Source organism: Glandiceps talaboti, chromosome 19 (genome assembly GCF_964340395.1).
Source record: "Glandiceps talaboti chromosome 19, keGlaTala1.1, whole genome shotgun sequence".
In the NCBI taxonomy this organism is placed as follows: Eukaryota; Metazoa; Hemichordata; class Enteropneusta; family Spengelidae; genus Glandiceps; species Glandiceps talaboti.
Genome location: NC_135567.1, coordinates 16,115,306 through 16,132,805, shown reverse-complemented (window position 1 = coordinate 16,132,805; position 17,500 = coordinate 16,115,306). Strand labels below are relative to the sequence as shown.

General features: G+C 34.2%; 1 protein-coding gene across 1 annotated transcript; it reads right to left on the bottom strand.

Annotated features, from left to right (window-relative positions):
• Positions 1-4,986: 4,986 nt before the first annotated feature.
• Positions 4,987-6,698, bottom strand: LOC144450248 (caprin-2-like). Its single transcript, XM_078140841.1, has 2 exons — positions 6,690-6,698; positions 4,987-6,394 (listed from the first exon to the last, which is right to left on the bottom strand). The coding sequence occupies exon 2, from the start codon at positions 6,326-6,328 to the stop codon at positions 5,816-5,818; it is 513 nt and encodes a 170-aa protein (XP_077996967.1). The 5' UTR covers positions 6,329-6,394; positions 6,690-6,698; the 3' UTR covers positions 4,987-5,815.
• Between the last annotated feature and the right edge of the window lie 10,802 nt (positions 6,699-17,500).

Below are 17,500 nucleotides of genomic sequence, written 5' to 3'. Positions count from 1 at the left end.
TATTATTAGGTTTATGAGCAATCGAAATCCAACTGTCGTCAGAAACTGTGCAAGATATTTATTTTATGCATTTGAAAAAAGAGAATCCTTTCTACAAGACTTGGAATAACTACAGAATTATTCTATTGTTAATTTTGCATTCTCCTTATATTATGTTTTACACTATGAATGCGTTGTACTTTTTACATTAGATTTATTTTGACTTTTTTCGAGATGGTAGAGTTGGCCTGTGGTCAGAAGTGTTTACTAATTAATAAACATGTTAGTATGTTGACAGTTGATATGAGTAGAGATATATATATATATATATATATATATATATATATATATATAGACTGTACACTTTGCAATTCATTGTCGACGATAATCACTCTGAGACTTTTTGCGATTCCGGTAAAAATAACACAGCGAGAACTTTCGTACGAAAGCTTTTGATGAAGCGAGATTTACTTCTACCTCCCCCTTCTACACAATGAATATCAACTCCATGTGTAAAATTGTAGCACCTAACAAAACCCAGTTAATAAAGGGCGATGATATTCCTAATGTGTTTAATATCTAACGTAATTCCCATATGCTGTTGACTTCTTTTAATCACCCCTGCAACTAAAACACTACGAACTACAAATAACAAAAATAAACGAACTAACCTCCTACCAAATATCACCATACACAACGAGCCTTTGCTGATCTTAGCTAAAACCCAGTATCGCAGCTGTATTTGGGTCAAACTGTATTAGTTGGTAACGTTTCGGACCATATGCTTAATTAATACATATGTATTGATGTTATAACCAGGTTGTCTGATCCATTAATGAACCTGACGGATGGTAATATTATTTTGGTTCCTATAACTACCATGTTATATTTTATAAATTAACTTTATACCAGGGTTCTCGCTAATATAAATGTAAAGACATACCAGCTGTAGTTCAAAGACCTTGTATGTGTGTTTAGCAACATGATAATTTCTTCCACTGGTATATATTGATGCACAGAGGTTTCAATAATCTTAGCAAAATGAAGCATATTTCGGTTGATAAGATAAAATATTATAATGTGAATAAACACAACTAATAACTTTCACCCTGAAAAAAAAACACTGAGGAATTTAGTGATCCTCCGTATCCCATTTATATATGCATTATGAGATATTCGTTTTTTGTGAACCTAAAAACAGAAACAAAAATTTAATTTTGCTTGGCCGAACCATACGGACCGATAAGTTATATTTTGCCTTAATAACGTCGTTACTTGAAATAAATACAAAGTTAACTACCCTACCTTCATTTTATTCTCACTGAACATAGGTACAGTGAACTTAACAATACCATCCAGCTTTTCTGTTTGATACAACTCGCAGAGATCAACAAGAAACTGCATATGTCACACTTCAAAAGCAAGATCGATTTTTTGCTACATTCAGTCAAAATGATGCCATATATTGTCATTCCATGCAGACATTCGGGCGCCAATGTTTTCCGAAGTATCGTCCACACGATGAAGGGCGCGTAAAATGTCCTTTGCTGCGTTCATTTGATGTCTGTATGGTGGCATGTGTAGTTCATTTCACTTAGACAAAATGTAGCAAAAAACTGTACCCATTCAATCTTGATATGTGAAAGTGTAGCTATGTAGCATTGGTGCTTCATGGTTGTATCAAACAGAAAAGCTGAACGGTATTATGAAATTCGCTGCATGTGTTACTAATGCGAAGTCAGCAGTACACTGAATTAAGCTAATAATCCGTCTGTCTGTCTGTCTGTCTGTCTGTCTGTCTGTCTACATATTTTTTTTTGTTTATACGTTTGTTTGTTTTAGTTTTTGAATGATTGCACTTTCAAACTATACTGAACGTACCTCAATTAGTGAAGTATACATGTATAAATGTAACTTGCATGTGGCTGAACTCAATATTAGTACACTTTCATAAGAAATGAACAATATATGATATCATATAATATGTAGTACGTTTATTACCTTGCTGAGGTCAATCCTAAAATAACTACGCCAGAATTCAAATAAATAGTAAATGTCGCCATCGAAGACTAGTTTCGACGTTAAGGTTTATAAAGTAAACATTTATCTAAATATTCCCTCTAACTAACTACACTCCACGGAAACTTTACAGAAAGTTAAATTGAAAAAAAAACCAATGGTTGACAACCGAAATCCGCATATCAACAAAAAAGGTAATTTCTAAGCATAACGGGAATAGAATTGTCATTGAATATAATATCATACACCAGTTTCATATTAAATACCATTAATTGTATAGAAAATATGATAATGTATAACAATAGGGTGGTGACTAGCCATTCAAGTTGACATAATGAATGAGGAGTGGATATTTAGTTTGCATTCGATTTATACAATAATTTTACCACGACTTCCTACAAGTAAAATGAATGTGAAACAACATATGCCAAGTCTTTGTTTGTAACTCTATACATTACACAAGATTAATAAATATGTAGACTCCTTGTTATTGTACGAAGCTTGTTACATTTTATTTAGCTTTTAGCAATCTGATACGATATGAGTTATCTGTAGAAAATCTGAGTTACAAAAACATACTTTGTGAATGTTGATTCACGTTAAGTTTTCTAGTAGAAAGACATCATAAAATTGTTTTATAAATTAAAAATCCAAAATAAATATCCGATCGTCATCAATATATCTACTTTAATGTAAAGAAGAAAAAGTAACACCAACCTTAGAATATTCATACAACACTCTCTTGTATCTGAAATTAACTTTGTCCTAGGCCGTTACACAAATATCACATGCAAGACTTTGGCTCTTTAAACCGCCTAATTTGCCTATTTGACCTGATTGTAGGAGGTGAAATATATTTAATGGAGGTCAAACATAACGGTACAGCTGGTTTGATTGGATGTGGCTGCACCTAACATGTCAGCAAGAATATTTAATATTTATCCTGGTATGTGCATGATAAATTAACCTTAATATTCAAGACCTTTGGTTGTCTTAAGACGACCTTAACATACAGATCACGGCATCGTATACTTATAAACAAACTTATCGTTTTCATGGTTAAATGTTACTGGTGGGCAGTATATAGATTATCTGTACAAACACATGATACTACTACTACACAAACACACACATACACACACACACACACACACACACACACACATACACACACACACACACACACACACACACACACACACACACACATATATATATATATATATATATATATATATATATATATATATATATATATATATATATATATATATATATATATATATAGTTTTGGTAGTTCTGGAACTCTTTCTTGGTTGTAACTCGGAGTTTCACGCTCGTGCGATCACCAGACAACAATACTCACCGAGCTATATATATATATATATATATATATATATACATACATACATGTTTGTGTGTTTGTGTATATATGTGTCACACCCAATACGTGAAACTGCCCAATTCATGAATTGTGCAGGTAACTTTGCCAAGTTCATGGAATGGTCAACCTTATTCAAATGAGAGTATAGGTTACGTTCTAAAAGGGGCCAACGTAAATATTGAGGGCAAGAGTTTTGAACTGGGGTGTTGATTATCGAACTTTATTTAAAACACAAGCTATACTGAATTATAACATTATAATTGATGAATTTGTACATACATGATAATACAATTGTTTGATTCTTATTCTTTTGTGTGTGACTTATAAAAGATGCTCATTTCATGTACTGGGCATATCTCACAATATCCACTTCATATCCTGGGCAACTCGGTTGCCTATTTCATGACCTGGGTAAAGTTATCTACCCATTTCATGAATTGGGTAATTTATATATATTATATATATATATATATATATATATATATATATATATATATATATATATATTTATATATATATACAATGTGTGTGTTTGTTTGTTTGTTTGTTTGTTTGTTTATTTGTTTGTTTGTTTGTTTGTCAGCATGTGTTCAATGTGTTCAATGTACTGGAGTAAGCACTGCTCAATACGTATGTATGCATAGAGGTATCAATAACACAGAGGTCAAGCAATATGCACAGGACAGCTTACACAGTGTTTCATGCTATTGCTAACTTTTCCCTGGTAGAAAAGCTATGTATCACATACGCTGAAAAATCTAATTTATAGAATGAACGGTCAGAATTAGTATCAATGTGCCGACATCAAAATAGATATGTATTGACTAACTTCCACTATGGCACCTCATCACGTGAAAGGGAATTTTTGAACTTTGAATTTTGAACTTCATAAAACTATACCGTATCCGCTCAGAATTTTAATACTTACGTTCAGAATTTCTGAGATCATTTTAAATATTCAATTTTGTTTAGCAATGTAATCAGTTTCGTTATATTGATCAAAAAATGCTTCTGACCAAAACGTTTCACTCAAACGTATCGTATGTATTGTAGGGTATGAATATAAATGTAATACACGTTGTGGCTAAAATCATATCATTGCTACCATCTACAGTTGTTGATTGTTTACTAAAGGTGAGATTTGCTCATGACGTAGTCCGGAAATGAAGCTCGGGTCTGAGAAGGTCATGACCTAAAGGCTCCTAAAACCTATCAATTTATGTCATATCTCCACACAAGCTCACCAACTTAATAAAATCAACAGAAAACAAATAATTGCATTAACAATGGCATTCCTTGAACACCTGTATGTAAACTTTGAAATAAACAGGTACATAAATTTCATTTTAATTTGTCATATTAATGATATCTTTTATGACAGCTAATACTTCAAACCTTGACCTGTGTTGACTTGAGTATAACATATGCAAATATAAGACATATAAACGGGTACCATTATATATTGTAACTATTTGTCTAAGGACACGCACAATGCCTATCTGAGTAAACTATGTAATGACTAAAGCTGTGCACTTCCAAAGGTTGGATAGTATTTATTTTTTACTATCTGTTTATATATTTATTTATATATTTATTTCATACACTTCTTCACAGAAAAATGAAAATTACACAATAATAAAAGCAATATAACAATATACTACAACAAGAAATAAATATATCTATTCCAGCTATACTTATTACTGATTAGAATTCGTTTTTAAATAAGATTGAGATATGATACTAAATTATTTCAAGTAGATCAAATGAACCACAAAATAGGATATTAAGTGTTCCTCTATTCCATGAAACCAAATATTAACGAGAAGCCCTTCACCAATGTAATGACTATATAATGAGTATAAAATTGCTGTTTCGAATAGGGTTAGGGTTTAGGCGTAAACAGTTGTCTGGCAATATTCTATAATGACTGTATCGAGAGTAAAAAGTAAATATTTGAAATCCCACTTAATCAAGAACCTGTTATTCAATTTCTCGCCTATCTTATTGTTTCTATTGATCCTGAAATGTTTTCTGTTACACTATACGAAAGTTCATATTTGACCATGTCTTTCCACCTGGGTAAATCTTTAGCAGAGGATGTGTAAATGTGGCGAGTATGAGATGAAGTGACATCTTTGAGTAAATTTATTCCCGGTGATCTCTCCACTGGGGATTGTAGGCAGTCAAAAGTGTCACTTCGTTTCGTAATACCCCTTGACAGAGATGGTTGTTAGATGTGTCACAGGTATGGTAAAGGTTGGGTAAAGGTGGGTAAATTTGACTTTTCGTACAGTGTTAATAATAGATCATGAGACTCCTGTAAATGCGGTTTGTCTGCTGATAACCTAATAACAATGTAAGACATCACAATTGAATCCTTGAAATTTATCATCTTAAATATCGCCATTAATCTTGAAAGGTTTTCAGTTAATCTTAGAACAGGAGAGCTCCGGTAAATGTAGTTTCTCTGAATCCACTGCCTGATGCAATTCTTCCAGCTGCTAACAACAAATAAATCTCGTCTCCTGCATTAAGTGGCAGTATCAAACCATTGGATGCCGAATCCCAGTCATCAGCAGTACAACATTCGTCAGCTCTCAAAATGATGACATCATTAACCATAAGGAACACCATTGGACCACCTTCGTTTAGTTCATTCTTATATACATTAAACATTAGAATGTAGAAACCTTTAATTGGAACTGTGTATATGCCGGTTGTAATATCAAAATGTCCGCCATGGTTAGCGAATTCAACTTCAAAAGGAATAACAGCATCTTCTTTAAAAGGGCCATATGACGTGTCTCGAGCCATTGAAAAGGCCGCTCTGTTTTGATTTACAGCGCCAGCGTCTTCTGCCGTGGGTGATTGAGCTCCGTAGCTGAGGTTGACATTAGTTGCTAGCAAGGCAAAGCATGCCAGGGATGTTGTTAAAGCATTAGACATAATGGCTTCCTTCTGTGTTATAAACACTGCTATTAGTGGCAAAGTCCGGTATTGCTGTGCAAATCCCTATCGCGAAATCAATAAAAACATGTTAAATAATCATTGAAATTTGTGGAATATTTAGCAAAAAATGAGAATGAATGAATGAATGAAATTTATTTTACCAGATAACAAAACAAAATACACCTTCAAAGAACATGCATATGCTATAATTATACAAAATGGATACAAAAGAAATACACAATTGTTATCTGATGTCGACCATGGAAATAGTTCAGCGGAACTATTCTAGAGACGTTATAAGAAGCCAGGTATGTAAGAAGCGTGGTTATATATACTTAGTATAAAGCAACAGACTCACCTGTGGAGACTTCTAATGTGTGTAATGAAATAATTGTCTGCAAGCCTTATTTATAGTATAGTGTTACGTGATGTAATTTTGCTGTTTTGTATTCCATTCATGTAAAATGAACAAATGCCAGAATATTCTAAATTATCGCTGGTCTATTTCTAATCTGACTGTTCCAGATCTGAAAACTGCTGACTCGTTTATGTTTGGATCTTTGACTTTTTACGGACATTTGATCCTTTGCAAGGAACATTTGAACTGATCTTCTGAGGTCTGTTGACTCTTTTATTGATCCTTGCACGATGGTTAGTTTTGTTCTTCTTGAAAGTGAATAAAAACAATGAGAAATAGCTTATATTGGTAATAATATTTAGTATCCAAAGTATACGTTTGTTGACAGTATTCAGAGCTGAGGTATTTATAGTATAATGTAAAGTCTATGCACTGATCCTGTTGACCCCAAGTAGGAGGGTTATGCATCATGGTGACACGTTAGATAGATACAGGTAGTGTAGCCATGTTGGTTGAAAATAGAAATGTAGATGATATTGCCAGTGATTAGAAAAATGTCAGATGTAAAATCTCTATGTTATATATGCTCAGACGTAATTACATTGTTTTCATATCCACAAAGCACAGCAAAATAAAGGGTAAAATCAATATTTGTAATTTTTTTAAAGTGTGGGTGTGCATTATATGAAGATATTGCTGCTTTTGAATAATATGGCTACTGTTAGACTGAAAATGCTTTGAAATTAGGGCTCAAGGGTTCAGTGCAGGGACTAGTCTATGCATAACAACATTGCTGGAGAATATATTATTATGATAGGTGAATGGTTCGAGTGGCTCGCTTTGAATCTGCAGGTTGCAGGTTCGAGCCCAATCGCCACCATTTGTTTCTGAATGGCTAAAGTCCTTGAGCAAGATTTGTACCATAATTGCACCCCAGTCCACTTAGCTGTATAGCTGGGGACCTGGTAGGATAGAGGTTACGATATGAATGCTTTAATACTTTGCACTTTAATACCAGGCCGCAATGTTCCCCTAGGAGTCGAGGAAATATAAATGGCCGTTGTGCTGCTATAGATCCGTGCCAGGGGTAATAATTGTAAAGTGCTTTGAACACGGAGTGGGAAAGCGATATATCAAAACGAACACTATTATTATTATTTATATTACTCTGGAAGGTAAATTGGAAATGAATGCTACATTTCAATCTGTCTACTAAGGACATTGATCACGCAATGATTTAATTATTCAGCGTTTATGCATCCCTATAGACTGGCGGAATAACACATTGATGGAGAGAAACCAATGAAAAGGGACCAGGGAAACTACCATCAATTTACGATTCCACCAGTCCGGAGAGAGACATCAACTATGAAGAACTACATCAGTGCGTGATCAAGGTCCGTAGTAGATGGATCGAAATGTCATATTTGATTCAAATTTAATGTTCCCAAGTAACTATATTGTATTGTCAAACAGCATTGCTATTCACATCAATTTGCCATACGTCATTTTCACTCTTAATTTATTCACAACGTCACATTTAGTTTCAATAAAAGAATTTTATTTCAGAAAGAATGATTCCTGAAGAAAATAGCCTGGGAAAACAATAATTATACAACATGTAATAATTTCAGTGACACCAAGGAAGTTATTCGCATCTAAGTATTTATAGTAGTAACTATAGCAACTTAAACAAATGTAAAGAAGAAAACTGTTGTCCAAGACAAAAATGGGTAGATTTCAAAACAATGTTAATACTATATCCACTATACCATCAAACCCTCTTATTCGTTAACATAGAGATTACAATCTCTATCCTGTATACTTCATATTATGATTTTATATCGAACTAATGATTAATTTGTCATGTTTTCACCAAACATTATAAAATCCATCAATGTTAACATTATACAATAAGTTGTAATGCAATAGTAAAATAGAGAGGATAGTAGTACACATCTTAGATATGTATGTATATATATATATATATATATATATATATATATATATATATATATATATATATATGTATATATATATATATATATATATATGTGTGTGTGTGTGTGTGTGTGTGTGTGTGTGTGTGCGTAATATATATGTAAAATGTCTATGCTGGAGTGCTCAATACATATGTATGAGAGTGGTGTGAACAACACAGTATCAAGCAAGATACACAGGAGCCGTTACTTAGTGTTCACACTGTTGCGATCATCATACATACATACATACATACATACATACATACGTACATACATATACATATACATATATACATATATATGGTACATAATATTTGTAGATTACACATAAAATGAAGGGTATTTTCTAATCATTACTCTAATGGTATTAACCTTGCACTCCAATCTGTATTATCTTTTATCAATCACATCAATGTAAATAAATTATCATTTAATTATATTTTTATTATAGCTCTTACTATTTGGTAGTAGTAGTAGTAGTAGTAGTAGTAGTAGTAGTAGTAGTAGTAGTAGTAGTAGTAGTAGTAGTCCTTGGGTCATGTGTACTTTCTGTATGAATGAAGCCATTTAGGGAATACTATACCTTATCTGTTTTTTTAAAATATTTCTACTTGTAGTTTGAGGACCGCAAATGCCAGTGGTCATGATGTAAAATGACCAAGGCATAATTATTTTGTGTTAACTCGTATTACTTTGCTTATGTGTTGTATACATATTAGTAAGACTTAAAACAAAAAGGTGCCACTGAATGTTGTCTCTCGGGTACCGCTAGAAGATGCAATCCTTCCTGCACCTAACAGTAAATAGACTTCATCACCTGGCTTCAGCTCTAAAATAACACTATTGGAGGCTGAGTCCCACTCATCGGCTCCACAACATTCATCGGCTCTTAGTATAATCTCATCGTTAACCTTCAGGTACACAACAGGGCCTCCTGGGTTTTCGTTGTTCTTGTATACGTGCAATAGAAACAAGTAAAAACCTTTGTTTTGAACTGTAAACTTGCCAGTTGTTTTATCAAAGCTGCCACCAGGATTTGCAAATTCAATTTCGAAGGGAAGGATAGTTTCTACGTCAAAAGGCCCGAATGGTGAATCACGACCAGCTGAAAATGTTCCCTTTCTTTTGATGTCACGAGCAGCGTCCTTTTCCGCCTGACGTGCTGCTGCTTTTGCTGCCGCTTTTTTACCACCTTTTGCGAGTGCTGATAATATCTCCGCACCATATGTAGGCTGAATTGTAGCAACTAGCAGGGTGAAACACACTGCTGACGTAGTCAGTATATTACGCATATTGGCTTGTATTCGTAGGCTGTTAATGGCTCTGCAATTCCACCTCCTTTCTGCAAGCCTAGAAGAACAAGTAAATATGATTAATTATTTTGCTTAACTCATTCTTAGCATGCATAATTCGGCATGGACATGCTAAACAAATTCAAATTAACGGTTACATTGACAATTCACGTGACTTACAATCAGATATTAAACAAACAATACATATTTATTCTCGTGTCTGGTTATAGTTACTCACTGTTTTGAGTAGTGACCATTTTCCTTCCTTTTTGAATCCCCAGAGAATAACTAAATTGTTAGCCCTTGCTAAGACAAATTCAGAAAGTATAGAAGGAGTAAAAATAAACAAAATACGGGATCCATGAACCTATGTATAGATGTAAAAATGAAGATCCTGATCCCAGAAATAAAATTGTGTCTATTTATATACATCCACAATATATATGAGTTCAATGGTGGCTGAACACATCACTGTACTTTAGTTATGGTAAATTAGTCCTAAAAACACCACCATACACATCTACAAACGTATGCCGTACATACAGTTCCTAGACATGTCGTCTGCTTATTGTTGTTCTATCACGTGATGACTCTCAGCTGATTGGTGTTCTATCACGTGGGTCTAAGATAATTGTGTTCTTGTATATAGGTATTACATTTATCGAAAAGAAGTGACTGGCCTTCACACAGTTTTAATTTTAAAACCTGAAAATCTTTAAAAGAATTTGAGATATATAACTTAAATCGACAATTAATTGAAGAAAGTTTTAATATATATTCCTTATTAGAATAATCAGTTTTTGTAGTAGTATTATTCTAAAATTGTCTGCATGCCTTAAAATTACTTTACAAAATGGTGGCATACATACATACATACATACATACATACATACAATGTACATACATACATACATACATTTACCGGAAGTGGAAAAGATAAGAAAATGCGGAAAATAAATTAGTTAAGTAACTTTGTGGCTAAAGGAAAACATGTACTGTAATATATGCATATTTTTTTTTTTTAAAAACATATACATGAGAACATATTCAAAGTAAATATATACATACATGTGAAATGGTTACCACACAGTCTGTCTACTTTTCTTACAAATACACGTTGATATAAATAACAAACTTTATGTAAAATGAAGACATACCATGACATACACAATTGTTATCAGTGTTCCCAGACAACTAAAATATTGAATTAAATCACTGATATGCTCTCCTGGCCCAATCATCGAAATTAAATTTGAAAGAACAATATGTAGGACCGACCTTTAGCTTAATATCCTGACTCAGTAGACTTCCTACACACTGCACTAGATTTTGACGGTAGCATATGTATTTGTTTAGACTGGTTGATAGCACCTCGCCAGCAGCCATATGTTATTTACGTAATGGACTATACATTTTACACACCAGGGCTTTTAGACATTAATAAACCTGACATATGGCCCTTTATTTGCATAACCATTCGCGTTGTACCCTTGGAGAATTAGACTTTAAACAAAATATCAATATGTTTACCCACTTTCTTTTGTATCAGAGAAATCACCTATCCAGTGCTTTATGCTAGGCTCAATAGTCATTCTCGTCAAATGGCTCTTTAAATATACAGTTGTCAAATTACTAAACTTTTGCGCAGAAACGAAGGTTTTTGTTTGCATGGCCTAGCCATCTGGTCTGTTTTTCGAATCTACCTGGATAAAGAATATATAGGCACCCCTACCATCATTTATTGACATTTAATATAATAATGTCTTTTGCATTTGCATAATGATGCTTTTATATTCGCCGCTATTTCACTATTTCATTAATCAGCATGAATGACAGCATGAATGACATAATAACCACAGAAAAATAGCACATTTAGCCCGCTGGTGTTTAAATTTCAAACATGGTAATTTGCATTCCTTGGCCGCCAGAAAATAGTTGAATTGTCTGTTTTATTTTAGTTTCATAATAGTACCCTAGCTTACTTGTTGATATCAAGGTGTACTTGACAAATGATCTGAGCCATCTGTAGAACGCAAAAGCGGGAAACTCTGAATTATGCCTCTTTCTATGTCTCTATCTGTTTCTGTCTGTCTGTCTGTCTCTATCTCTGTCTCTGTCTCTCTCTCTCTCTCTCTCTCTCTCTCTCTCTCTCTCTCTCTCTCTCTCTCTCTCTCTCTCTCTCTCTCTCTCTCTCTCTCTCTCTCTCTCTCTCTCTCAAAGATATACCAACAGTGTGTGTAAGGGAATATAATTATGAATATAAAAACATGTCAGTGTCCCGAATATTCATTGGTCCTCGGTTCAAATTAACGAATGTATTGATCTGAACAGTTCTTTTTTGCAGTGTCTCGTATCTTGATATCGAATATGGAAAACAGAAGGGAACAATCATTATTGAAAAAAAAGAAACAAGGTGCTATACGATGAACCTTCTTTACAAAGGTAAATGAAATGGTATATTTAAAAGTATCAAAAGAATGTCGAATGTTTTTTCCTTAGTCTATTAGATTCATATATTAGGCTATCTCAAACTTAACTTTTTTAATTTTACGAAAGAAGCACAAAGTAAGTGTGACCTTATCGAATAAAACAGAAAACATCATGCTTACCTCGAAACGTGAAGAGCAGTTTCTCGTACCAAAATGAGAATAGTGATATGTGAAAGATTAATTTATATAAGTATCCCTCTATCGCAAATCGTTTCTAAAATAAGTAATATTATATCTTTTAAGAGGGTAAGAGGTCAGGTACAGAACATTGCTGAATGGTATTTTGATTGGATCCTTTGTAATTTAAGCCCGAATATTCAAATTTAGACTGGTTGGTGTATCAATGAGAAGTCTAATGTTCAAGATCTTTGACCTCCCTGGCAGACCTTTGTATCTTGGTAAATATACAAGGATGTCAAGTCATGACATTGCAATTAATAGTACCTGCCTCTTTCTCAAACGTGATTCTATTGGTCGGTTATGATGGTAAGATTTATAAAGTACAGGTCACCCATTTAAACTTTTCAAGGAATGCTTTATGTTCACATGGCATTCCCAGTGTGGGCAGGAAGAAAAGTATAATGCCACTACACAAAAACACCAATTTACCCAACCTTTACCCTACCTGTGACCTACCTAACCACCATCTCTGTTCAGAGGTAGTATGAGACGCAGTACCACTTTTGACAGTCAAAAGTCCCCAGGGTAGAGATCACCGGGGGTAAGTTAAGTCTTTGTCTCATACTCACCACATTTACACATCCTCTGCTAAAGATTTACCCAAGGTGGAAAGACAATGTCAAATATGACTTTTCACATATTAAATATGCATAGGTCATGTTATCATTATAGAGAAAAGGTCAGCCTACTAAATGCAATACCCAAAAGAGATGACCTGTGTACCTATGACGTCACATATATGATAACATATATCTATGGCCATAAGGTTGAATTCTAAACAATACCCGTTCGTGCGTCATGTTATTCTGAAGACAGAATATTACTCGAATTCATAGTACAAATTTACGCCAGTACTGCGATTAATAACGACCTCATTTCCACAGTGTATAAAGACTCTGCCCTTAGCCACGTGTTCACTGTTCGTAAAAATATAAATTATGCAAAAAATGTATGAATATACAGGTACCATCAAATTGTTTGTATTTGCGTACACTGTAGCTATGCATGTGGCGTGATATGTTCTTTGATGGACATCAGAAAGGTAAAGGGCACCGTGCCCTAATTAGCATTGTCAATTTGTATGAGTTTGTCCTTATCAAGGGATGAAATGTTGAGCCAATAGACGACACCACCAACTCTATCAATCTAAAGAGGTATGGCATGACATGAATAGATGTGTAGTGTTTATCTTAAATAAACGTCATTTTGAGGGATTAGTGTCATAGGTGACCTTATATGTGAGGTCATCTACAGACGGCAGCCATCATAATTTACTGACTGGGTTGGTTTTTTATCAGTTAAGGTTAAGAACGTGGTGGGTGAGTGAATGGGTGAGTGAATGGGTGAGTGAGTGAGTGAGTGAGTGAGTGAGTGAGTGAGTGAGTGAGTGAGTGAGTGTGAGTGAGTGAGTGAGTGAGTGTTTTGTGATTGATGGATGGTTGGTAGGATAAATGGAATGGTGGCTTGATTCATGGATTGATTTCAAGTTCTTTATCTGTCTTTATTTAAGTTACAATAGTACAATAATTATACATTACTGAATCATTTTAGTTACCAGTCAGAATATTACAGCTACGAGAGAGAGAAAGAGACAGAGGCAGAGAGAGACAGAGAGAGAGAGAGGAGAGGGAGAGAGAGAGACAGAGACTGAGAAAGAGACAGACAGAGACAGATACAGACAGACAGACAGACAGACAGACAGACAGACAGACAGACAGACAGACAGACAGACAGACAGACAGACAGACAGACAGACGGACATGGGCAGAGACTGCTTTAGAATTTAGTAAAAGTAGATGGTCAACCACGAACGTACTTCCGTGGTATGTTATTGTGGTATGTGTAGTGTACATACACGTAGTGGGTAGCCTACAGTCGCATCATCAGTATATTAATGAATGTCTTATTCAATGTAAGATCGTAAACAGTATCATTTGGGCCTGGATATTTTCGTCAACATTTCCCTGGTTTGAACTATCTTAGTTTTGTAGCAATTTGACTTGTATATGTTTGTTTATGTTGCCTTGTTTGTCCAATCAGAACTACAGTTCATGATGACTGTTAACATCCACTAATATCATGATCTTTAACGTACATATTATATATCCCTCAACAGGAGCAATTGATCTCACCATAGGTATATGATAAATACTTGATTTAATTAATTACAAACATCAATATTAATAGCTTAAGAAATAAGAGTAACACGTATCTTCCTTGGCTCAAAGATAAAAATACTTGGGTGTAATATGGAAATATTCAAACAATACCACACATAAATTATTATTATTTTTTACTTTGTTATTATAATGAATCATTATAAATACCATATACACCTCATATACCAATAAAATACCAAATAATTGAAATTATTAATTATATAATCTTCAAATTATTCACGTGAATGGTTCCCTTCTTCAGAGAAATCTGTGTAAAGAAAGAAAATCAGTAAATGATGGGGTGAGTACAAAATTGTATTTTTGTTATTTCCATGCTAATTACAATGCTAGACACGGCAAGACTACAGCAGAATTATAATGACCGTGCAATTCCAACATTAGAGGGCACTAATCCAAGATTGGACGGGTCCTCATACAAAATACGTCTACATGCATTTGTGAAATGTGCTTCTGCACCCGCTGATCATGCATTTCGATGTGTTGCTATTGGAAATGGTGGCTGGTGTGCATCAATTGAGACTGCGTGTACAACCTACGAGAAATATGGTTCGTCCAATGCAACGCATGCGCAAGTGACAGAGAAGGTGGTCCTTGGGCCAATGATGACTATAAATTCGACTGACGAGTGTAAGACACAATTTAATACGTCCAGGTTTTCAGTATTTGTGACACAGTTCACTATTATAACAATGCTTATATATCAAAACATGTGACGTCATTAGAGTACGAGCAAGATTGACAAGGGGGGAGGGGCTTGATGAGAAAACATTACGGTTCAAATGTACAGACAGACAGACAGACAGACAGACAGACAGACAGACAGACAGAGAGAAAACTTACTTACACTATCGTTAACAAGTCTTAATCTGTCACTCATATTTTCCTTGTCCTAAGGAAGAAAAATATAGGGGAATAACAACTAACTATATATCAAATACTGCAGCAACGTGCATGTGTGGGTACATTTAACCTCGAGTTTAAAAAAAACACTACCAGTGACAGAAATATATTTTCTAAATTTTGAAAAGGTCGTCTGTGTGTGAAAATTACTTTGTAAAAATTTGCTTACCTACCAGCACAAATACGTTGTAACCCAAAAGTCTATTTTGAGTGTATTTTGCAAATTATCCAGATAGACTATTTGTAACCGTTCATTCCAAGCCTGAACAGTTGACCGTGTTTTCACAAAATAACAATTATATGTACAAATGGATGACGGAGGAACGTCACTTTCTTTCTCTTGCTGCAAGAAATGAAAAAGAAATATTTAATCATGCATGGGTCAAGTTGAACAAAAAAATATGAAATATATGTATATATAGTTTTTCACTCCCTCCCTCCCTAAACTTCTCTGTATGTATTAGAGAAAAAAATAATAAAATCGCGAAAATTGTGTGAAGTCTCACAACAAATAGTGGATACACAAACTGACATCAATTTTAAAAAAAATCATATAAAACTGTTCTACCAAACTGTAATGACTGTACATATGGGGTGGTTCGACTTGCCCAAACATGATTGTGATTAATCTGACGTCGACGTCATTTCTCGAAACGAGGCTGTAAACAAAACGCTCAATCACAATCATGATTATTGCTTACATGTTTGCATGTTTAAAAGTTTCGCACATTTCCTATAAATTAAATGATTTTACATCATCAAATGATTACAATGATAACAAATTACCAATCTGTGGCCAAAATTTAGCAACCCTCCGCTTATGACGTCACTCTCCTAAAGCTTCAAAATCTACTTTTCGAGTTTGAGCAAATATTCGTACACCGGACAGTCCTACAGGTATGTTGTAATCTATTTTAGTTGACTTTTCCTCGTTGTATTCTTCAGAGAATCGTAATAATGACATCCACAAAACTGATGTGTTCTACAACACATTACACTCTTTTGTTCTATTCTAAGTCGATTTGTTAGTATTTATTATGTTATCGATAACGAATCACGCTAACGATGACAGCTTACAAGAATGTCATCAAGCTATATTATCGCTTTAGACCAATTGTATTTATTATATTTCGACATGATAATTCAAGTCACCAGCGTGAAATCTCTCTCTCTCTCTCTCTCTCTCTCTCTCTCTCTCTCTCTCTCTCTCTCTCTCTCTCTCTCTCTCTCTCTCTCTCTCTCTCTCTCTCTCTCTCTCTCTCTCTCTCTCTCTCTCTCTCTCTCTCGTTGTCAAATGATACTTTGTCTCAATGCAGTCACGTGTGATCACAAAGGAATATCTATGTTAATCACTAATTGCGATTTAAGGCACTTGTACTTACTAATTACTAAGTTACTAAGATCAATTTTATTTATTATATTTCGACATGATAATTCAAGTCACCAGCATGAAATCTCTCTTGTGAGAATGTGAGAATGTAATAATATATATAATATCAATGTGTCAACATTTGGAATTTGAATACTAGAGAGTTTGAGTTGAATGAAACCTTTCAGTCAAAATTCCATTAATTAATAGAATAGCTGTATTTCATAACATATCTTATAGCCCTCTATATCCAAAAGCATACTTCAAATTGCAAGTTTATTTTCAAGGTGTAAATTGGTTCAGATTAGGACTTCCGTGTTGTATCGCTTGTTATCGATTATATTGGTCTTTTTTATCAGTAACATTGCAAACAGTGTTAGTGATGCTAACCATTTCATTTCATCCCATTAAGTGAGGTG